The 24,981-nt window shown below is 40.1% G+C and overlaps 1 protein-coding gene across 1 annotated transcript in view; it reads left to right on the top strand.

Annotated features, from left to right (window-relative positions):
* The first annotated feature begins 261 nt into the window (after positions 1-261).
* Positions 262-24,981, top strand: part of PLD5 (phospholipase D family member 5) — a 170,174-nt gene continuing 145,454 nt past the window's right edge. Inside the window, exon 1 of the mRNA XM_026041086.1 lies at positions 262-532. Coding sequence (XP_025896871.1) covers positions 347-532 — 186 coding nt within the window. The 5' untranslated portion in view covers positions 262-346. The remainder of the gene's footprint in view (positions 533-24,981) is intronic.

The raw sequence follows: 24,981 nt of genomic DNA, 5'->3' as shown, positions 1-24,981 counted from the left end.
GGCAGAGGCGGCAGGAGCCGCCGCGCGTGCGGGGCGCCGCCGGCAGCACCGCGCAGCGGCCCCAGCCCGTGCCCGGCGCCCGTTCTTGCCTGCCAGCCCCCTGCCCTGCCATACCTGCAGCTCCCTCCTCCCGCTGCTTCCCCGTCCTCGCCTTCCCTCCCCTCCCTCTTTGTGGTTTCTTTTTTTCTTTTCTTCCCTCACCTTTCCTTCTTCCCCTCACCCTTTCTTTTCTCCCCCTCTCCTTTTTTTTTTTCCTTTTTTTCTTTTCTTGGACCCCCTCACCCGGCGCCCCTCAATTTCTCGCTTTCGCCTGGCTCTTGCTTGGACCCTGCCTTGTCATGTCAAGATGGAAGTCAGGCATGACTGGCTCTCCTCGTCCCCCCACGAGGGCTTCGAGCAGCTGAGGCTCAAGAGCAGACCCCGCGAGCCCTCGCCGAGCCTCGCCCGCGTCGGCGCCAACTTCTACAGCACCGTCAAGCAGCAGGACTACAGTGCCAGCGTCTGGCTGCGCAGGAAGGACAAGCTGGAGCATGTAAGCCCTTTTCTCCTGCTTCCCCTCTCAGAGCTCTCCCTAGGTGCTCCCCCGGGCTGCCCGTCGTGGCCTCGGGAGACAAGTGTTGCTCGGGTGTCCCCGGGCGCGGCTGGGGTAGGAGCCGCCCGGGGATCCCGGGCTGGGCAGAGCCCGGGTGCAGCGCAGTCGGTGTCCCCGTATCGCAGGCAGAGCTCTTCCTCGCTGGGAAGATTTTGAATGTTCTTGGCTTGTTCATTCACTTCCCGCAAATTCAGCACTGATGTGGGAGGAGAAATATTGGGATGGTGCAGATGGAGGCTAGTGTGTTTATCTCACAGTGATTATAATGTAGTTCTGAAAATGCCAAAAGAAAGTACAGTCTTTAGTTCTAGATAGGTTAGGTTTTCTTTGTGTATGTGGGATTTTTTTCCCCCCTTCCTCCCCTTCCTTCATGGGACTTTGTTTGAATATTTCCAACCTCCGTGTGTGGGGTGGAGATTCCTTTCAGGGTATCTTATTCCTGCAGCAGCAGAATCCAACTAAGTGTGTTTGGGACCGCAGCAGAATGGATACTGTGGGCAGCTGTGGTGAATACCTTGAGGTTTAAGGTGCTCCTAAGTATATTCCTGTGTCTTAAACGATGTTTGAAAGGATTTTACGTGTTCTAACAAAGCAAGGAAATGAGTTGAGATGACCGGCGCACTGTGTGGGAGTTTCCCGAATAGCTTATTAGATGAACCCTATTGTTAGTATATACAGTACAATCGAAATAGGGAAGTAGCTGTACGTTTGCAGGGATGCAGGGGCATGTGGATGGGTTTGCATAATGTAACAGTCTACAAATTATTCAGCAGTGAAAAGAATGGCAATCACTGTCTCATTGACTTTGAGTTGCACAGAAAAACACTTCTTGCGATGCAGCCACCTGAAGTCTCTTTCCATGGAAATTRCTTTGTTGCAAGGGTACATCGCCTTTATTGCATGAAAAATTCTCAGTGTCATAGCAAAATCTTTTCTAGATGAAACCTAGAGGGGGGGAAAACACACATACACAAAAACCCAACCCCAAACTATCAACTGGTTGGTAGGATGTTACCTTCCCTTTCTACTGAACTGCAGAATATTAAACTTGGGTTGTTCACACTACTGAGTGGGGAAATGCCAAGAACTGATGAACTGCTGGAAATGTCACATTTCAAATTTTGCGAAAGGTGTCGAATCCTCTCTGCCCTCCTACACACATTTTTATGATGCTTCACTCTAACAAGAAAGCTTCACAGTAGTGAGCTTGTAAGCGGGGTATTCTCCCATTGTGCATCAAAAAGAAGGTCAGTGCCTTATCTCGGCAGGGCTGATGGTTAAAACACAGGGAGCACAGAAATCTGAGCTCTGGCTTTTATAAGAAGCTTTTGCCAGACATGTCTACATGTTGATATGTGTCAGCAAGTGAATGATCACAAATGAGAGAAGTGGTCTCTTAGCAGTTTGATAACTAAATGGTCTTCTGGTGGCTGATGATTAGCATGGTCAAATATCTGTATGCAAAATTATACCATGATAATAATGTGGATGGGGGAAAATAGGCAATAACTTGTTTGAAGATAACTGCATAACCATAATTTTGCTTTTTTCTTTCTTTCCTGATGAAGCCAGTATTTTCTCACAGTAATCATATTCAATAACCCTGCAGCATTGGTGTGAAGAAGGTTTTTCTATATTAAGTTTGGTAGGAATACATGTTCTTCTGGGGATTTCACTCTCATTTGATCTAACTATTTTTACTCTTATAACCTATATGAACTATGGTAAGAAAAAATGCAATATTGATATTTGTTGCTTGTCATGAAGAAGTTATTTCATTGCAATTTGTTGTGAATCCTCTGCAGTACATTAGATGTGCCAAGAGTGTATATGTAGAAATAAGTTTTTATGATTTAAGGTAGCTGCATTATTTGAGAGTGTTTTAATAGATGAACTATTCAATTGCTCACTTCTGTGGATAGGAATAAAATATAAATTTCTAGACTGTGTTTTGCTTATACAGTTCTCATGCAATGTTGTAATTTTCTTTGTCATTTGCAATGTCTGTATTTTTCAGATGACTATAAAGAACCTCAAAGCCTTTTCTTGCTAAAGAAGCTAGTGTTCACATGCCACTCTCCCAATCTGAAAAACAGACCAAAGATGGATCATTTAGAGTGATAGGATGTATGATAGGTTAYAGCTAGTGCTGGAGCATGGAGGTGTATGCATACTTCATGAGGTGGCTGGAGAGCAATGGTTTTTGTTGCAGTCCCTCTCTGAGACAATTAGGTTACTTGAGCCTTGCAGAGAAAAGAAAATCAATATACAAGGARTGAGCGTGCATGCACTGGCTGTAAAAGTACATGGTTATAAATTCGATGCTCCGCATTGGAAGGTATAGGCAGAAGAAACATGTATAGTGAATGTAAGTTGAGATATGCATGAAGTTTGAAGTTTTATAGGTACTCTGTAGGCCTTGGGGAGAAGTTATTTCCAGTGAAATTGTTACTTAAAAGGATATTAGTGTGGTTATAATAGGAATAAGATAGGACCAGTATATTTTATATACTACTCTCAGTAAATCCTCCTAGACCACAGTTGATAATATATTGAATGCTTTAAAAGTGACTGGCAAGACTTATTGATGTGAGACACTTACCATAAATCAATCAATGGTTTGAAGGACCAAAAAAACCCAACTTTTAATAACTTAAATGAATTTATATCAAATATATACTCCAAATACACAAATAATTTGTTTCTAAATTTCCAAACTGTAACAAAGCTATTGAGGATTTTGTTTATCTTTTGTTTATCTTTTACTGACTTCAGTTTGAAGTGTGATGAAGTTACAAGGTCCAAAATTCAGCTGTTGCCATGACTTTTCTAAAAGCAGAACCGGTTCAGATATAAAGATATGATGATTTCTTAAACATTGACACTTAATGACCGGGTGACCGTGGAGGAGGTTGAATGCTGGAACATGTTGCTGGATTCATGGCAGTTGTTAGCTTTTCCCAAAGGGCACAGACTATTTGAAGACTCCCCTAACAGACATGACTGAATAACTAATTTCTATTGCGTGACCCATCCTTGTTTGTTCTTTCTTCCATTTTTCCATCTTTTTCTCTGTGGAGTCGAACGTAATTTTTAAGACAAAATGAGACTGCTTTAATGTGTTTAAGGATAGGCTTGTGTGTGCAGGAGGGTTGGACTAGATGATCTCTAAAGGTCCCTTCCAGCCTTAAGAATTCTAAGGCTGATGGGCATTTTTGCTGAAGTGTGTACGTGTACTATACCTAATAGGTCAAAGTGACAATATTTAAATTAATGAAGGAAATTATCAGAGGTGTGAGGAAGCTTTGTATGCTAGGTGTGAGTGTAGTGATGTTGCGAGCCTCTGACTAACCTCTCTCCAGAGGTGATATTGTTCAGAGCCTGAGCATCTACTTCAGTTGGTTCCCAATGCCTTTTTGAGGAGCTGCTTGTTAGGAACAGTTGTGTGGAAAGTTTCCAAGCCTCCTTTGCACAAGTTTTTTGTGGGGGGATAGGAGTACTTTGTATTGAAAGAGAGATGTTGCATGTGAGAGTTGGCTCTTTTGCTTTTGGACTTTTTTTTTTTGGTGGCTTAGGGATGTGAATTGGGTAAGAGGATGTGGGGATGAGGAGAGGCTAGCCTGATAGCCTTTGCTTGCAGAGAGTTAGCCCTGTGTGGTTTAATTTACAGCAAGTCTCCTCATGTTTTTGCATCTTTYGATAATGGCAAATACCATTTAGCTACTTTCTTGGCACCTCGGCAAGTTATTCTAAAACAGAACCTCTTAAATATATTTATTCAATTTTTATTTTTATAATTTTATTTTTAATCCGTACTGACAGGTAACACCTGAATCATTAATTCAGGGGTGCTTTGTTTTTTCATTTTCATGATAAATGCAAGTCTTCCTTTGCAGAYATGTATTGGCAGTCTTTCTCTAGTAAGTTGTACACACAACTGTTCACTCAAATACATTAATTCTAAAAATTTCTTTTAACAATCAGCTTCAATAATATGACTCAAAGAGACTTGGTATTAGAAAAATTTGTGTTCCCTGGAGATAGTCTCGTGTTAGCGTTATGACAATGGGGAAAATTCTTGATAATTTAGTGCRGCATCTCTCTTTTTTACTAAAGTTTTGATCAATAACTAAGGTGACTTCACAGGATTCTCAGATTCCAGTTAGACTTGCTCTTTCTATACAGGTTGACTTGTTCAGTTGATGCTATGCAGTTGATGAACACACCACTGCTGCATTGGTGGTGTTGCTACTTGGAGAGCAAAGAAGCAGAGGGAAGGCAATGTCATCCCTCAACAGAGGCAAATGAATAAGCAAATTTCTTCCTTTTTTCCTCTCCTTACAGTACAGGATTAAACATGGTAGAACAGTTTAATCTTGTGTTTAYGCTCTTGCACATGTGTTAGTGCAAGTGTTAACAGGCAGGGAAAAGCCTTCTAAGTTCCAGAATGGGACATGTTAAGGGCGACAGAAGATATTGTGTCCATCGCTGTAACAAGGAAGGTGTAACAAGGAAGGAAGGTATCACATAGGTGTGATACCAAGGAGAAAATGTGAATGGATCTCAAAACCAAGCCAAGTTTGTGGCTGTCTAGAGCCAACAACTCTGGCCCAAGTGAGGATAATAGGAGTTACTATGTTGGGAATATGTGTCTTGTAGTAAATGCAAACACACGGCTTTATGAGTTGTCAGTCTTTAACAAATTATTTATTTCTGCTTCAGGCTGTCTGGAACAATGTCGCAACTAGTGAAGAAATGTACTATGCCATGTGTAACGATATGTTTTCAGATTTGTAAGTGGGGACAAGTCGGGGGGTTCTAAACAATTAGCTATCAGCATTTGGARCTTATTTAATGGTGAAATTGTAGGGTTTAATTCAAAATATCCGTTTGGCTCAGGAGATAGATTCACAGATTCCTCATTTTAAAGAAACAAACTCCATTAAATAGAGGAATTTTGGCTGTCTCTTAGCAGAAGGCTTGGATGTTTAGGAATTGCTTGACTGAAGGAGTAGCTATGGCACATGTTGAAGTTCTTGCTGAGGTAGCAGCATATAGTTAGCTTCCTAGCTGAGAAACTGTATGAAGAGGAGGTTCTGCTGAAGTGCTGTTCACCTTAAAAATCTCTCCACCTGCTAATGTTGAATAGTTATGATACATGCAAGTAATTGCATATTGCAGAGCAGTGAAGATGCACAGGCTGCCTGTTCTGCTTTCTCTTTCCAGTTTTTAGAAGCTTCACTTTTAACATAACAGGAAAAACTCACCATTAGATTAGTGTAATGCATGGGTTCTGATGAATTCAACATCAGTCAATTTGAAAGCCCGGATCTTCAAAGCTAAAATTAAAATAACTGAGAGGCATAGTCACTGTAACAGGCTTAATTTACTGTGTCTGGCTCCTTTTTGTTGCCTAAGAAAACAAAACAACTTGAATTTTCACTTGTATTTAGAACTCACTTTATATACACATGTGCAAACTTAATTCAACCCTTTCAACAATTCTTTGAAAGGCAGTTCTTTTAATTTTTTGAACAAAATACATAAATCTTAGGCAATATTTATTGCAGATGCTAGCTTCTGTGAAGATATCAGTTGTCTCTAATGCTTCTATCCTAATGCAACCAGTATTAAAGAAAATTCTAAATATTACTTTCATGCTGTCATCTCCTTTATATCTGTGTTGACCATAGAATCATAGAATGCTTAAGGTTAAAAGGAACCTCAGAGGTCATCTAGTCCAACCCCTCTGCTTACGCAGGGTCACCTAGAGCACGTGGCACAGGGCTGCRTCCAAGCGGGTTTTAAAGATCTCCAAAGAAGGAGACTCCACAACCTCTCTGGGCAGCCTGTTCCAGCGCTCTTGTCACCCTCACTGTCAAGAAGTGTTTTGTTATGTTCCTGTGGAACTTTTGGTGCCTCAGCTTGTGGCCGTTTTCTCTAGTCCTATCACTGGCCACCACTGAAAAGAGGCCGCCCCCTCCTCCTCACTGCCTCCCTTGAGGTAATTTATCTTTTTTTTTATAAGGCTTTGAAACAGTAGCTTCAGAAACTTGTCACCTATTCTCTTTGTCTGTTGTATAAAGAAATATTTTGCAATCCTTAGTAGTCTGATCTTGTAGCAGACCATTAACAGTGATGGTTTTAAGGATAGCATAGATGCTTGAGAGGCTAAGGAAATTATCCTTAGTGAACATCTCCAAATGCAATCACTTTACTGATTGCAGAGGATACCCAAAGACACCGTTCAGCTCCTTGGCTAAATTCTGGTTTTGTATGTCTAGCTTGGGCCTTCATCCCTTCCAGAGTAAGGAATGCTAAAGTACTGTGATGAAAATCTTTACCACACTCTTCAAAGAAACAGCAGAGCAACTCATCCCAGTGACTTAGTTCATCACCTGTCAAGATGGGAAGCAGTATACTTATCATTGCTACAAGAGAAATTCTATTTTTTTTTCCTCTTGGAGGAGACCTTTAGGAACATGCTCACAACTACCTGCCTTTGCTCTTTCTATAACCTTATCTAAGGGCAAATTCTCAGACCTTTTACATACAGCTGTAACTGAGAAGAACCAACTACTCTGCTAATGTCTTGGAAGGGCTGTATATCCTTTTAAACTAAGGATTCCCCTCTTTCATTCATCTGAATTGCTGAAGTGCTGTTTAAATTTTGTGTTTGTGGATGACAGCTATTAGGGTACAAACCCACAATCTTATTGTTGCAGTGCAATGACATTCTTCCTATATCTATATTGTTGTCTGGTCTGGTTGGACAATCTAGTCCATTGAAATCTCTCCTTCACCGATATTGGCAACTAGACTGGGAGAGACAATATATTTGGGCTAGGCAATAAGTACATGCTAGGATCTATATTCACTGGTTGGACAAAAAGAAAAACAAAATGCTGCTTGCTCACAGCTTTTGTGTGCCTAGGTTTCCAGGATGGTGGGTCGGGAAGTGGATGCACACCAAGTTCTTTCCTTATGTTCTGATGGGGAGACACTTGGGCCACTCATCCAGATTCCTTAGGGTTAGGAGGTTATCCTGATCTTTCCTTAAGAAATGACTTAAATACTGGGCTTTAGTGTCTGTGTGTGTGTGTGTGTGTGTGTGTGTGTGTGTGTGTGTGTGTGTGTGTGTCGATCTGCTATGTCTTATGGGGGAAGAGGATCTCTCAGGTGAGAATGAAGAAAGAGGTGAGGGGAATTAGGAGGAGAACCTCAGAGCTCAGGGGAGAGAGAAAACACGTAGGTGATGCCCTGGCCTCACTGAAGTGAGTTAATCAAATCTGAAGTTTATTTTTATTAGGTTGTAAGCATATTATAGTATATGGATACCTATTCCTAGTCTTTTTGATTTTTATCAAAGCCTTCAATTGGATTTTTGGATCCTTTTTAAAGTTGGATCTTGCAAATTATGTTACTTTTAGAAAGACTTTTCAAATATAACATATAGTTTGAGTGCATTTATAGAGATTTAACTTATTGTTTGTTTTGTTTAAATGCATTGTGTAACTATGTAGAGAGCATCTAACTGGTCAAAGAAATATTAGAGCGGTATTTCAGCCATACTTCACTTGCTCAATATTTGAAGATAGAGTCAAAATCACTTAAGAGATCTATTCTCCTGTTTTCATACAAGTTGTAATGCCTTTTTTATACATGCAGTATGTGTAGGGGAATACAGTTTAATTTTTTTTTTGCTTGGAAACGTGGTTTTTATAAAGCTTAGATGGTTCTATTTCTGACTTCTGACTGCTGTCAACATAATCAGCAGCTTGTTTCATAATTTATGTAGTTGTTATAGCTCATAAATAGTAGTGATTCTATTTTAATTTTTGTTGCTATTAGAGTTCAATGTTTACAATTGCAGTGAAATGTCTAATGGAATAAAACGCTGATGTATTTGAGAATTGCTACTAATAAAGCAAGTAGCAATTCAGATAATTCCTACCATTCTGATAAATTATATGGGCTGGATTTCCTCAAGGCATTTAAATGCTCAGAGCAGACACAAATGTGGAGCAGTGTTTGGAAGGGGTTGCTGCAACCGTGACTGATAATCAGATTATCACTCACCAGTTTGATTTCTTCTGTGTGTGTGCCTGTATGTGTGATCTCATTGGTAGCTCAGGCTTGCTTGGGGTCGTCTAGCTCGGGTGTGTTAGTGTAGGTTATAAAAAGCCAGTTTTAACGAGCAGATATGCTTTTATTTTGAAACATGAATGGGTAAAAGCTAGTAGTAACTTCAGCGCTCCCAATCATGGCAAACATGACAGATCTCATTAGTGCTTTCAGTGGCTTACAGAAACTGCGTGCCTGCCTCGTGYTACCAGCTCAACTGATCCGGCCAGCGTGATGTACCGGTGCTGTTTCTACTGAGGCAAGTCTTAAAGGCGGTGGTGATTTGAAACCAACCTCCTCAATATAGTTTGTGTGCTTGATCTGGGTCCAAGGCCCCAGCAAARTCTCTACTAACCAATAGTGCAGATGTGAGCTATGTTTTCTGCCATCCTGAATGCTCATGGTGGGTTGGCCCAGCTGCTGTGGGACTGGGGCAAAAAACTGTGAGTCCAGCTACTGCGTGTTAAGCGGATGAAGGAAGGGTTGAGTCCTTATCCCTTCCTGAGTTTTAATTCTGGACCACCAGGTTAGTTGCTGGATGCATAGTTAAGAGTACGTACCTGTTAGCATGAAGGAAGAACCTTGACAGTAAACTAGGAAAAGGGCAGAAGGTATCCTGATATATGAGATGGGATGTGAGATCTAGKTTCACCTTAAGGAATGAGCTACATCCAGTTCACTGTTTTAAGTCCAACATTAGATATTTAAAAATGCAGAGTAGGGAAGGAAACCAATTTGGTACATTCGGAACTTAGTTAGCTTCTAATAGTAAGGAGCAGTTGCCCAAAGAACCTTCCATTAAAAAAAAAAAAAAAAAAAAAAAACCTACCTATGAAATGATTGCTATCCTCCCAATTAAAAGTTTCATTGATAGACAGTGTAGGTGGGAGAAAAACATGGGCCCAAGGAACAAAGAAGCAAAATGCCAAACCTAAACCAGAATATGATGTCAGTGTAATGATTGCAGGGATCATATGTTTTCATGTCTTCTGACTGAGGAAGAAACCTGCAGCTGCTTTAAAAGCAGAACCTGTTGCCCCTCATGGTAAATGAAGTAGGTGAGCCCATGGAAGAAGGGGCATGGATGCACCGAGGGACTGCYCCAAGGATGGTCTCGTTAATTCTGCAGTCTCCTTGAAGTTGCTTGTTGGGGAGGACCCAAGAGCAYCTAGAAAATCTTGTGTTGCTGGAAATGTTAAGAAAAAAAAGATGCATCTTCTTTTAAATAGTTATCTAACACAACTTACTAGCTGCAACACACAGGATGGCTACTTGAGATAGTTTTAAGGAAGCACAATTTGCAAACGAATGGCTGAAGACAAGAAAGTGAAAAGAACCTTAACTGAATGAAAGCCTGACAACTTTAGAATTACTTGCTATTATTATTATTATTACTACTATTTTCTTAAATTATTTTTTATACCAAATCTGATGGTTAAGACTTAGTGGTGCTTATGGCTTTGGGATGCTATGAGTGTGGAAGAGATCATTAATAAACTGAAAGCTGTTTCAGGCCTTTTCCTTGAGCGTGATTTATTGTTTGAATTGATTTTGGGTGCCTAGCACAAAGCAAAGCCACAGAAGCATTTTGGAAAGCCTTGAGTTTGTCAGTGTGAGCTGCTGTCCCAAGAGACTCGCTTTAAATTCCCCATTGCACATGTGATAGGCAGACAGTGCCCAGCCCTTCCCTTGTTGTTTCATCCTGTTTTGCACAGCATTGCACTCTGAGTTTTGTGGTCCTGGTTCAGCTGCCTCCAACTGCTGCTGCTGAGAGCTGGAAGGTGCCAGCCTGTATCCTCTAGCTGTGCTATGTGCGCTCCCAATGCCGATCAGCCTAAATCAGTTGGCTTCTGCAGCTGTATGATAGCCGAAACCCTGCACTTCTGGAAACTTCAGCTCCTAAAAAAAATGTGTGTTTTTTTTTCTTTATTCTCATCTGTGTGGGGACTCTTCCAGGTATTCTGTTYGTCTCTAATTGCTGCTGCTTAGTTAATTTTGAACAACAGCTCTATAGCACAACTCTTCTTTTACTTCTCTGAAGGTAGATTTATTGACCGCAACCTCATTGCWTCTTCCATGATATTTGATGCTTCGCCCATCTTCTGCTCCCCTGAGCCTTTTTTTGACAGATCTGCAGCCCTGTTTCAGTRTTGTGTGTCACCTTTTGCTATAGGCCTTCTGTAGGGAGATTCTAAGGAAGAAAGGAAGATGCAGTGAGTGCCATCTGTACGTATAGGATTTGTAAAATCTGGCTTCTTGGGCAAGGAATGTGTATGTGTATATAGATCTATGGTGGTNTTTTTTTTTTTTGTCCTGGTAGGGTAATATTTTTCCAAAGTTCAAATGTTAGAAATAGGGAAATATTTTCTCTTCATTTTTCTTCTTCTTTCTCTTTCTTCTCTTTTAGCATACTTAGTTTGAAGAGGGGGACAGTGACTTCACCTTAACCTCTATTGTGAATGTTTGCATAAAAACTGGCCAAATGGAACAGCAACAGCAAGAAAGGAACAGAAAAAGCAAAATTGCAAYGCTTGTGGTTGGCTTCTTGGAACAATGGGTTCTAAAAACATAAGGAATGCTGGTGAATGAGAAATTTATTCTACAGTATAATAAATGATTGTGTGTTTGAACTACTGACTCTCAATTTTTGTCTGGGACATGTAGAGTCATTGCTTTATTTAACTGGCTTCTATTGTCTTTGAGAGGAATGTGGAAGTTATATATAAATGCCCTCAAGAGGGGAATAAGTCTTTAGACTGAATGCAGGGGCTACTTCTGCTTTCCAGAAGAAGGAGGTATTTTAAATGAGTCTTATCAAATGTCCTAACGGAAACCAACTCCAGCTAACAAGTTACTTGGTAAATTTTACTGATTTTAAATTCTTATCTTTTTGGAAATCACTTTCTATGTCTGGCTGAAGATAATGCTTTGTCTTTAGCACTTTTTTAATCCAACCTCAAGGGAGGCAAATCAGTGATTCTGAAATGGCTTTAAAAAGGCTTTTGATGCAAAGCTTCACAATGGGCACAAATATTTTTGAGATGAGCTTTTGTCAGATATTGTCTTTACATACTACAGAGCCTGCTCTGAATGTCTATATGGATGGATGTTAGAAGAAAACAGAAGTAAAATAAAAATGAGTTATTAAAACTGACATATGAATGATATATATATCACTGTTTTGAAGGCATAATTATTTTAAGATACCTTTTTTTCTGTTTCTTTTTGCGATCAGGTAATTTAACATTGATTTACATAAAGATTCAAGCATTTTCTTGTTTCTTGTGAAGAAAACCTGCATTTAAGGAAGATCCTGTGGATTCTCAGCCAAAAATGTGAAGATTAAGTAATGCTTTTTCTTAGTTACTGGTTGCTATATCATCTGCAAAAGTTGTTGTACTATTTGAAGCGTGYGGGGAGAGAAACACAAATAATCACTTCAATCATCATTTTTCCACACGAATAACCCGTTGCGTGCTGTGACTAGTCCCCATTTGTCATTTGAGCGACAGCGCTGTCAGCCAGAGAGCTGAAGCGCTCTCCGTTGTGCAGTGGTTCATGAACATCGAAGACAACGTGACACTTCTTTCACTTTGCATGGGAAACAAGTTGACACGTTTATTCCAGTTAGCCAGTGAGCCTTTGCCTTTCATCTCCTGTTTGCTGTGGGGCAGGAAGATGCAAGGAGTATAGATAAGCTCTTGACATCTGTTGAAGACAGGTATTTTATTAGTAATGACCTGCAGTGGAATCTCTGTGGGGTATTACTTCCAGGTATAGCAATACCATCTGTTTTAAATCCCTTTAGGGTTTTTCTTCTAAACTTTAAGTCTAATTTTCAGTTGAAGGAGGAAAGCATCAGACTGATGGCACATGGAATAACATGGTTTCTTTCCATTTCTCGGTGCTGAATTCATGTCTATTTATATGTATTTTAATGGAAAGACCAATATGTACCAGTTTCAGGAAGAGAAGATGTAGTTTAAGGGCTCAGATTGTCTGCAGAATTTTGTAACACTTAAGTTGCTATTTCCCTACAAACTAATTTTTGATGACTAGTTTTTTTGCCTTTTCTTTTTCTCTTCTCCTTTGGGGCTTCAAATATAGGACTGGTTTGTTTTGTTTCCTTCTGTAGAGGCAAAAAGAGATTACTTTTTTCATTGATCTCAATGGAAGTTGTATATTGGTCTGAAAACTGTTTCTGAGCTACCTGTTCTTGTTAGTTGGTTTAATTTGATGTGTTTTAAGTTTCTTCACAGTTGACTTTTTTGTTTTGATGTTCATGCCCCTTTTTTCCCCCCCTCCCCCTTAGAGCAAAATAAACTCCTAATGTCCATTATATAAAGATGGAGATGAAAAGTTGCCTTGGTGTTATTTTGAATTTCTGGCTAAGGTAGCACCATCCTTTACATAACCTTCTGTGTAAGCCTCTGTCAATGCCAGATATTTACTCCCCTTGCCTTTACTGTGGGGAACCTGCCTCATTCATAATGAAACTTGTTCTTACATTGGTCTCTTCTGGTTGTAGTTGGTTGCTGTTTTGCCGCACCTGGAGTACTGTGTGCAGTTCTGGGCTCCCCAGTATAAGAGGGACGTGGAGCTTCTYGAGAGGGTCCAGAGAAGAGCAACCAAGATGATTAAGGGACTGGAACATCTCTCGTATGAGGAGAGACTGAGTGAGCTGGACCTGTTTTCTCTGGAGAAGAGAAGGCTGAGAGGGGATCTGATTAACATGTATAAGTTCAGGAAGGGAGAATGTAGGGAAGAAGGGGACAAGCTGTTTTCACTGGTGGCCAGCGATAGGACAAGGGGAAATGGGCAGAAGCTGAAGCACAGGAAGTTCCRTCTCCAGGTGAGGAGCAACTTCTTTMMTGTGMGGGTGACAGAGCMSTGGMACAGGCTGCCCAGGGAGGYTGTGGAGTCTCCTTCTCTGGAGGTCTTCAAAACCCGCCTGGATKCCGCCCTGTGCCACATGCTSTAGGTGYGCCTGCTTGAGYGGGAAGGTTGGACTAGATGATCTCTAGAGGTCCCTTCCAACCTTGAATATTCTGTGATTCTCTTCTCTGCTGTGAAGAGATGTGCTTATGCACCTTGCTCTTGGTGATAATTCTGGTGCAACAGGCAGCTTTGGGATATATAATATTATGAGATAAATAATGGGAAACAATAGTTTTGATATCCTTCAAAGAGATGTCTCCTTCTCTAAATTAAATAAAATTGTTTCCAGATTTTCAGGACAAAGTTTCCATCAGTATCATCCTTCCTTTTCTCCCTGTGATCCCTGAGCTTCCATGTTCTTCCTGATCTCTATTTCTGGCTTGTAATCAAGTTTATAAGGTGAAACCCTTTAAATGAGGCAGAGAGGGATTGTGGGCCCCTTTCTGTCTCCTTTGAACAACGGAAAGGAGTGCGAATTAGACCTATGAAGCTGTGGGCTACCTTGAGATGGCCTGTGGAGTGATATTTTCATCCTGCAGACACTTTCATCTGTATTTGTGGGGTTCATATGAAGATTAAAAAAAAAAAAAAAAACTGTGGGGGGAAAACCCACCATCATTTTGGGTCTTACTGCCTTCTATTTTCTTTATGTATTTTCAGCTTATTCCTTCTTCTGCTTCCTGTCTTTCTCCCAGTTTGGAGAGAAAAATTATTCTTTGAAAATGCTACCTTGATGTGACTCCCTAGTCTCTTCTGAGGTGTTGCTTTACTTCACTGATGGATTTTCTTGTAGGTCCTCCTGCAGACTCTGCCAGAGAACTGGGGGTCAGGTACTGGTACTTGCAAGATGCCTCTTAAAGTTGTGACAAATCCCTCTGCGGTTTTTGTTCCGTGATTGTTTTCTTTCTTTACYTTAGAAAAGACTAGATTGATTTCCCCAAGGCTGTCAGTCCTAGAGGAGGAAAGGAGCTGAGCTCTGTGAYGGCACTTGCTGTTCAGTCCAGAGATTGCATGGCTGTTAAAATACAAGAATTATGAATAATTGTTCACCATGATGGAAAGGAGCAATGGAAAGCAGCATGTTGTACTTCAGTCTCCCTGTGCTGGGGGCACTTCTTCCTCTATCACCATTGCCATCATATGAGAGATGCTGTAGGGTTTATGCAAGTTTTAAAAAACCTGTTTTAAATGAGAACAGTTGATTACGAAGATGGCATATGACAAATAGAGAAATGAAAGATATGGTGCAAGTTTGCAGTTGAAGATTCCCAGAAGTTATACTTTGATAAAAGAAATCCTATTTTGGAGCTTTATAATGATTTCCTGTATAGGGAAGGCATTGATGTTCCTACATTGAATTAAGGGAGATAAATCTAAAGATGGAAAAGAAAGGTGTAGAGAACCAGAGAAATTGCTCTAGTGGCCTTGACCAGTGCTGGAAATAGACTGCTACTGCTGTAGTAGGTGCTGGTAGGTGAATAGATGCAATATTTACCTTAAAGGAAGCAAAGTATTCATGCTAAAGGAGGCAGAGTTTAGGAAAGGGTACATGTATATTCTGTGTGTCAGTCATGGCAAAGTATATGCTTTTTCACAGGATGATCTGGACGTGTACAGCACAACTTTAGCCACGTTACTATAATCCTGAGTCTCAACAGTCTGCCCTGAGATGAAGTATTAGAAACCCACAGCTTAATGCAGCACATGAGAATTTATTTAGACCTTTAAAAACCTGAAAAGTTAGCAAGCCAGCAAGACTGAGTGTGTTAAAATGCAGGCATCATGTTGCAAACTTTTACAAAACTGACTGCCATGTTATGCCAATCTAAAATTGGTTTAGCCCTCACTGATATTAATTGAGAATAAATGGCCCGTTAGAGTATAGGAATATGGAAGCTGGTTTTTCTTTTCTCCTCCTTTCCCCTGTGCAGCAAATCTGAATGATTCTTTAGAACAGTCATTTGGTAGAAGCTTTATCCTGGTTACTTGCAGACTATGAGGTATAAGGTAAGCATTTACCTGCCTAATTTAGGTGTATGTGCATAGAATAYTGAGGTCTCAAACTCTAAATGTCACTAGATTGGGTTGATGGTGGTGGTTTGTTTTTGCAGACCTGAGCTTCTGGAAACTTACAGTATGAATCTCTTTAAAGTAGAATAAGCTGTTCAGCCTAATTGATAAGTTTGAAATTATCAGATGTAATAGCAAGACTTGAAGGCCACAAAACAAATCTGCCAGCCAAAAAGGATGATTATGGAATTACCTACATGGACTTACTGAATCACAGTAGAAGATGGTGGATAAAGTGCTGTCCTTCGCACTTGGCCCTCATCTCTTCCCCAAGTCAGAATTGATTTCTCCCTTTTGCTTCTTACCACACTTTCTTACTCTTATGAATGAGACAATTGCTTAGGAAACCAGTTAATGAGGCCCTCTCTTCTAGGGCACAAGCATACCTGCCTACCTATACTGGTGTTTGGGGAGCTGAGTGGTGCTTGATAATAAAATTACAGAAATAATTCAGCTCACAAGGAACCACCGGAGGTCATTTGGTGCAAAGCCCTGCTCAGAGCAGACCAATTAGACCAGATTGTTCAGGATTGTATCTGTTTGAGTTTATATCTTTGAAGATGGAGATTCCACCATATCTTCTGRTACTTGTTCCAATATTTGACCATCTTCGTGGCAGAGAAAAGCAATTCTGGTATCTAATTGGATTTTTTTGTCCARTTTGTGTCTGTATTTTCTTGTCTCTCTTATCCTATCACCATGCACTTCTSAGAAGGGCCTGGCCCCATCTTCTCCATGCTCTCCCATTAGACAATTGAAGATAACAGAAATGTTCACTTTCCCTGGTATCAGGGAAATAAACATTGCATCCTAAACTGTATGCAATACTCCAGATGCAGCTTTACAATTGCTGAACAGAGGGAAAGAATTGTTTCCTTTCCCTGTGGGCTACCCTTTAATGTAATATGCAGTTGGCCTCCTCTGCCTTAAGGACTCACTACTGACTCGTATTCAATTTGTTGTCTTCCAGGACTCCTGCCTCCTTTTCTACAAAGTTTTTTTTCTAGCCTGTCAGTCCCCCTGCTTGTATTGTTGCATGGCATTAGTCCATCATCAGTGTGGGACTTTACCTTTTATCTTCACTGGGCTCCTGTCAGCTAGTCTGAACAGCAGTTCATCATGCTGAAAGTCATTCTGTGCTGGTCATTAAAACAGTATTGACCCTGGTAGCAATCTTGGAGAGACTCCTCTAGCAACCAAACACCAGTTAGGCTTTGTGCACTGGCTACAGCCCTTTGACACCAGTCCTTCAACTAGTTTCCCACCCATCATTTTCCTACCAGTGCACTTGCTAATTTGTCTCTGTGGATTATGCAGGAGATTGTCAGAGGTCTTGCCAAAGTTGAGCTGTGCCACATCTGCTCTCATCTTGTCCGTAGACCCAGCATCTCATCAGATTAGTGCAGCACAACTTGGTTTGAGTAAATCCAATATTTTTTCCATATTGTTGTCCTCACCTGCCACCTCTCCTCTTGCATAATGAGAAGCTTGACCATTTGGCCTTTAGATGTCTTGTTTCTGAGTTTGGTTGCCTTTTGAAGGGGGAGAAATCCAAGGTGAATTTCTGCCCTTTACCTTCTCCTTAGCATACCCAGTTATTACTTTGGATGGCTCTGAAGACTGTCTTCACTTGGACTGACTTCATGTGGACTGACTTTATTAAGCTGTTCTGGCAGATTCTATTTGTAACTAACCTTTTTGAATTGGAGAAAGGAGTATGTGAGAGTGGCGGTGACACGTTCAAACTTGATTTGTTCACTAAATTTCCTTATGTGCCAGCAGCTGTCTTTGCTTGCAACGTAACCTTAGCTTAATATTTTCGTTCCAAGTTTACCTGGCTTGAGGAAGATGGACGCACTATGAAAGAATGGAGCTTAGCGGAGCAGAGTAAACCATGTTGAAATTACAGTTTATTATGAGATTGTCGTCAGTTTTCAGATTGGATGTCCTAAAGCTGAGCTAATTTAAAGAAATGTTTTAGGGTTAGACAGCAAAATCTGGGAACTGCCCTGACTTGCTACTCCATTTGAAGAGTAAAAATAGGCTTTGCATTTTCCATGCAACCTTGGGCAAGGCATCATAGATTTGTTGTGACTTTTTTGGGTTTTTTTTTTTTTTTTTGCATATGTAATGGACTAAGAGCTGTAGTCAGATTCTTATCAGAGTTGCAAGGATATATCCAATAAAGATAATAAAATATACATATAGCCAAGTGGTGAACCATATGAATACTTTAAATAAATGATAATGTATTGTTTTTCATTTCAGCTTCCCAGAATAGATAGCGTACTGACAACTTAAGATGCATTTCCACACATGCCTGCTGTGCTGGCAGATTGCTATTGAGGAGTGATGTCCAGCTTCCTGACTTGCAGGGTCTGCTGCCTTCTTTGTACTGGTGATGGTGTAATCAGAGGCTGAGCTGGTCAACTTGCTGATATTTACAGAAAATGTCATGACCCTCTTTCCAAATGCAATGCTAGCTCTCTGACRGGTGAGCTAATTTAGCAATCATGTTGATGCAGGCTGAGCCAGGCTTGGTGTGGGGGAAGGAGTSGGAGCATGAGGTGAAGAGGAAGGAAGGTGATCAGAAACATCCCTCTTGGTTGCTTGGTTAACCAGCCTCTGGGCTGGTTAAAATGCAAAACAAAGTACCACATTTGTGGATGCACTTGGCCTCCTCATAGCCTTTTGCATACATGGCATCCTTTCTAGGCCTTCATCTCTTTCAGAAGACCTCTAGACCTTGTGCCTTAGACACCTGGGGCACAAGGCTGTTTCAATGCACAGTATCTGAGGAGGGGTTACTGTAGTCAATTAACTGTAGCTTTGTCTCATGGCAATGTCACAATTAACCATTATCAAACCAACTTTCAGAAAACAAAATTCTACTTACTTGAGTTAGAAGCATTATAGAGAATATTTTCTCAAATAACAAGAATTTCTCTCAACCAGCCTTCTGTTTCTAGGTAGGACCCCAACTTGCTTGGATATTCTTAAATTCAGAATATGCATCAGGTAGAAAAGATGATGTAGAAATGCAGATCCTGACCTGCTGGCTCTAACTTAAGAATTTCCTGTAGTCCTTTAAAACATATATGTTTAGACTGCTGCAGTAACAGAGAAGTGCAGATGAGCAATAAATGGAGTTTGTTCTTCTATTTGAGAGTAAAGGGTATTGTATAAATATCTCCATGGTTAATACAGGCTAACCTCTACTCTAATACCATATGGGAAAGTATTGAATGCAGCCAAAATTTTGGTCATGGGTTCTGTTTGTGGAATAAATGATGTAAATAAGACTATTTTGGTAGATATCTTTCTTAGAAATTCCTGAAGAGAATTACTAGCAGGGAGACAAAGGGGAGGAAAAAAAAGTGTAGGGGAACTCCAGAAATCTGGGGTCTGAATGGGGASGAAGCTGGAGGCAGGTGTGGGGGGAGAGCTCCTGCAGGTGGATTCACTTTTGTGCCTGATGTTTTTACATGTCACCTTACTCATAGGTGGGCATCGAGCACTGCTGTGTTCTGTCCCCTTGAGTGGGTCACTCCTGCGACACTAACCTGAGGAAAATCCTGCCGGTCAGTTTGACCCAGCTCATGCAGGGAATCTGTTTTGTGCAGCTTGCTAGTTCCCATCCCCGAAGGCATTTGGGTGCAAATCCGAACGGCTATGCAGCGTTAGGGGAATTTGCTGTATCAGCATGTGGTGAGGAGGAGTCTGGCTACTGACGCTGTGGGGACAGGGACCAGACTGAAGCAGTGCCACCCCATGCTATGGGATTGGCACCACTGCTGCGTCGTGGAATCCATGTGCCTCTTCTCCTGGCGTCTGGAGTGCGACTTGTAACTTGTGGGAGTTGTGAAATCAAATCTTCAAAGACACGAGCACAGCACGGTGTGTGTGCAAGTTCATATACGTAGCTGTGTCTGTGCTTATGGAGCCCATCCATAAAAGCAAGACATCTAATCATTTCTTTTTCTTATAAACTGGAGTAATTATTTAGAACAACAAGCAGTTTTTGACACACAATTAGAAAAAAAAAGCCTGCATGTGCAGACAATGTAACAGATTTATTGATTAACGGTAATTGCAGTGGTGCAATGCTACTGAAAAGGAATACATGTAATATATATAATATATATATTATACAATTCTTCCTCAGAATGTGAAGGTTAATTTTCAGGGAAATGTGAAGATTAGGAAAAAAAAAAAAAAATGGAGTCATTAAAGCTGAGGGCAAGTATATACAGAACTTTTATTACATGTTATGTAACTGCAGCACTGGAAACAGGCCCAGAAAAAAATATATTATTTTCTTAAGTAAATCACAGAAAGAAGTGAAAGGAGCATGAAGAGTTCACATAGTAGATGCTTATGTCCCAAGGCAATATTAACTGTGACTGAGTGCAATAATTACAGATGATGTTACCTTCTAAGTTTTAGGGTGAAGAAGGAAAATAAGTGGCTGCGGGTGTGAAAAACTTCAGAACTTATTTTTCTGTCTTGCATTTTCCCTTTCTAGGATTATGACCATTTTATCCGGTCTTTTTTGTTACAGTTGGTATAAAAGAAATGAAATAACATGCTTTCCAAATCTCTATGGTTTATTAATATATATTTTTTTCAGCTTAGCTTTCCTGATTTATTTTCAGCTAAGTTAAAGAAGTTTAGTTCAGAGAAAGTGCTTCTTCTTGTGTACAAATATAGCCTGCAGTATAAYTCTGTTAGGATTATCAAATAAAGCAGGAGCAGAAATTTTCTTTCCTAGAATATAATGCAAGTTTATCCTTACAATTGTAGACTTTTTTTCTGGTAGGCTGCCGGAATTTCCTCTCTTCTTGTGCCTCCTCTCTAGGACATAATCCAAAGCCATTGAAAGGTTGCTATTGATTCCAGTGAACCTGGGATCAAGGTCTTAATTCTCAATTTTAAGCTCTGCTGGAAGAAATGTTGACAGCTTATGCAGTTGTGATTACTGTGAAGACCTTGTTTTGAGATCTTTGGTCTGTACTTTATTAATAATTGTATATTTAACATAGAAATATTGAAACTGTTTTTGTAAAGTAGACTGTAGTGTTGTTACAATTGCTTGAGGATTGTGTGTGTGTTTTTTAATRTAAGTATTAATGTGAAGCCATATGCTTGTGGTATGTTTTCTTCTGTAATAGAAGCCATGTTTTATATAAGATATAAACCAGAAACCTCACATAATTAAATGATGTTTCTGCAGAAAATTAGTATTAAACTTGTGCACTTTGTGAATCAGGGAATACTTTTTGAGCTGTACAGAACATAYGCTTTGAAATAGCTTTGGATATAAGCGATGCACTTCTGTGAGTGTGCATGCTGATGTAAGCAAGTACTATTTCATGATCTTAAAGAAAAGGTGACAAAGATCAACTCAGCTGCCTTTCTGCCTCTTCAGAACACCAATATTAACCTCACAGGTTGATTTACTGTTTAGATTTTTCTCTGCTTGTATTCTAGGGCCTGGTGTTTCTAGTGCCTGCAGATCAGGTGTGGTGCAGAGCAGGCAGCCGTTGTGTGCAGTATGTGAGGGACTATATGAATCTGAGTATGTATGTAAGAACTGCACTTGCTTTCCTTGGTAGATTAATTCTATAATCTTTGTTTTCAGGAAACTGGAGTTACTGAGTCATCAGTTTTCAGTCAGATGTTGAGAAAGGAGCTTTATTTTATTATTATTATTTTAGAATCATTAGCAGCTATCTAGTTCTTGTCTAGATAAGACTAGGTAAACTGCATGGGCACAGTGACTCACAGGATGGCTGACTGCTCAACTCTGGTGATAGGTTATGGTGAGTGTGCTTGGCTTATGAAGCCTATGATGGGACCTGTACATCTATGGTTGATATTTTGATTCTCGCAGCAGTGCAAGTGTAGAGACATGACTATGAGGCTATAGCATGAATAACTTTCCGTAGACTTGATAGATTGTATTTGGCTTCATAGATCATTTAGACCAAGCTGGTCAGGTGTCAAGCTTGCTATGTAATTGAGTTGTTTTTTGTAAATGCAATATGGATGTATTTTAATTCTATGAGGGTGGAAATGATCTCAAACAAGTAGAGAAAGTTGGAGGTTACACTCTTATTTTTAATGGTGTTATTACTGCATAATGCTGTATTACTGTATAATCATGGTAGATACTGGTCTTTACTGAGATTAATGCCTCTTGTGCAGTATGGAGCATAAATAGTGAGAGACAGATCTTTCCTAAAAGCCAAGGAGAAGAAATAAAGGCACAAAATGACAATTTGTCTTGTTCAGCTATTAGTTTAGCAGGGGATTAAAATTAATTCTCCACCTCCCAGATCAGTGTCCTAGCCACTATATTTCAATTTTTTGCTTGTCCTTTTTAATTGTAAGTGTCTCTAACATGAGACAACCTGGCTCTGGTTTTTATCTGTCCCTGGCATTTGCACAGACTATGTCTACTTTAGCAAATTGTGCAGSTTAATAGAAGCAGATCTATAGAGCAAAGCATTTAGGGCTGTAGACTGATTATTGATAATATACGTCTGGGAGGTTTAAACAGGTTTAGCTCTGATCTGGTTTCTTTCCCTGAACAGCTGTAACAAGCTCCTGAATATTAGTTGTACTCCCAAAACAAGTCTACAGGTTTAATTTAGTTTAGGTAAGTCTAATTTGCTTATTCTTAGGCCATTCCAAGAAGAAAAGCTAAGTGGAGTTGGTCAGGATTTCCCTCTGGCAGATGTAAGCGTTCAGTGTGACATATATTTGATGTGTAGTATTTTGCAAGTGGTTCTTCTTTTTCTTTCCCTCTTTTCCTTGCCATTTGAAACCAAATAATTTTGAACAGTAGAATTAAACTGCTTCTTCAGGCATGCACTAGTTTTGTGAGTCAATACCAGGAATCAAGGGCAGTGTGATTTAATTSTAAGATTTCAGGAAGAGAAGGAATTGGCCAGTGCTCAGCAGAGTTTTGCACGTCATCTGGGAAAGCCTGTTCTCAGTGTTTTGCATGTAAGCAAATGGCATCAGGATTTCATTAATGTGGGGGACAGAGGTTGGCTTTGTCATCCAGACAACCATTACCGACTGGAAAATAGGAGATGTTTAAGACTCTTTCGGAAATATGTAAGTTCCTTAGCCCATAGTTTTCTCAGAAGTGTGTGGTGTATTTTTTTTTTGCTTTTTTTTTTTTTTTTTTTTTTTTTTTTTTTTTTTACAGTTTAGGCTCATAGTCTTCATCACAAAAAGGCCATATTTTTTTGGTAGCAAAAACAAGTGAAATGCAGCTGAAACTGCTGTGGCAGTATGTGATAGACTGGCAGGGAATTTGGAGAAAAAAAATGTACAGGTCCTGAATTGGCTCTTGGGACTAATTTGAAATACCTTGAAGTCATTTGATGATTAARCCATTAATGAACTTAAGCTGTGCCTTCAGTTCAGCTTGACCGGTAATAAGTTCATTAAGTTATTCATTACCCAACATTAAATTTCTGAGCAGTAGTTTTCAGCAACACTGCAAAAATGTGAATATTAATCTWAATTACTATAAATATCTGTTACTCATTTCTTCCTGCAGTATAATGACTGTACATGCCAGGCACACGTTATAATCTTGCTCTGTTTTGTGCTTCTGTGCATAGTGTTTTTAAATCTCTCCTCAAACACTGTCTGGCTGTCCAGTCACTTCCTGGAGAATACAGCCCCCAACCAGATCTCGTCTTGTAGATGTGTGCAGATAATTGTAACTTTTTTCTTTTTTGATGCTCTTTTACTGATATTTCATTTCCAAAACTAGTGATGTTTTAGACGTGAAGAGCAAAGCTGAGAATATTCATGTRCCAGTTCACATCTGGCTTTACTTTCATAAGCTTCTCCATATGTTCTCTGAATTACCATCAGGTCCATCTTCAATGGCTCAGACAGACAGCAACATTGCCCCTCATGTTGGAGCCTTGCAAGGGTGTAGAGTTGCCCACATWGTCCAGCCTGCTGCCCTCTTCCTTTCTCCTGGAATGAAAGTCTATTGCAAAATACTTGGTATAAATATGAGTTTTTTGTAGACCTGTGGTGGGAAGAAATATGTTTCTTTCTATATAGTGAGAGAACCTCTTTCTCACCAGCCTTTTAAAAACATTGATTTTGCCACTAAACAAGGCTTTTGATTTTTCCATAGACAGGAGCCCTCACGCTGCTCAGGACAATGATTGTTCCTTAAGGGACTTTAAGTTTGGAAAAAAACAGTGAAAGACACCTCTGCTGTTCACCTCACTGTATTACTCATAAATACCTTTGGACAAAACCTCAGCTGCACTGTCCTCCTTTTTGAGAAAAACAGCCTGTCCCTTAAGTCACTTTTTCCTCTTTCCACACTGGAGAGGTTTTTGTTCAAAGGATTTGACTCAGAACTTGACTCAGTTGTGGTTTTTCATTTTTTTTTTTTATTTACTAGAAGCCTTTCAAAGATTATATCACTGAGATCAGTTCTTCACTGTTCTTACTAGACATGATCTGCTTCTGCCATCAGTTTTTCAGATATACTGTCATTTTCAGGGCTAGGTTTTTCTCAGCTGCCTGACCACTCGCYATGTCCCTTCCCAAGATGTTACCTGGTTTTGCGGTCTGTTGTGTAGGAAATGTTCTCGTAATCCTCTCCTCTCTTCTTCAGAAAGTCATTTTTTTTTCAGAGCACGAAGAGAGCTTTTGGAGTACAAAAGTATTTGTCTATGCTGATCTTTACTGTTTTGAGTGCCCTGATAATCTCTGCTCTAGTACCGGCTAACACTTTTCTTTGTTTTTCTTTTAGATTTTTTTTATGGATCTCTTTTCCACTTTCCTGACTCTGTTATGTGCGTAGTTCATGTGGTTACTTAGTAACATCTCTTTGCCCCTTCTCTTCTGTTTTCTCTTTGGGGGAGCTGATACTGTTCTGTGATACCTGGACCTGCTTTGGTGACTCAGGTCATTGTCCAGGTGTCCAGATCTCCTTCCTGGGCTGAATACTGCACCATTTTAATTCCTTATTCCTTAGAGTCTGGTAGTGTCTCCACGTTTTATCATCATAGCTCTTCTTTCTGACAGAGATTGTCCTGGAGAAGAATGGTAGCTGGGATGGCAGGTCCAGGTACCTATTGAGGTTAACGTAATCCTTGCTGCTTGACCTCTTCAGGAAGCTCCTTGGAGCAGTCCCCTGGGTCAGGGTCCTAGAAGGAAAGGGGGTCCAGGAGAGCTGGCTGATATTCAAGCGCCACTTCCTCCAA

This window comes from Nothoprocta perdicaria, unplaced genomic scaffold (assembly GCF_003342845.1).
Source record: "Nothoprocta perdicaria isolate Ctin4 unplaced genomic scaffold, notPer1 scaffold_278, whole genome shotgun sequence".
Lineage (NCBI taxonomy): Eukaryota > Metazoa > Chordata > Aves > Tinamiformes > Tinamidae > Nothoprocta > Nothoprocta perdicaria.
Note: the sequence above shows the minus strand (reverse complement) of the source record. Positions and strands in the feature narration are given on the sequence as shown.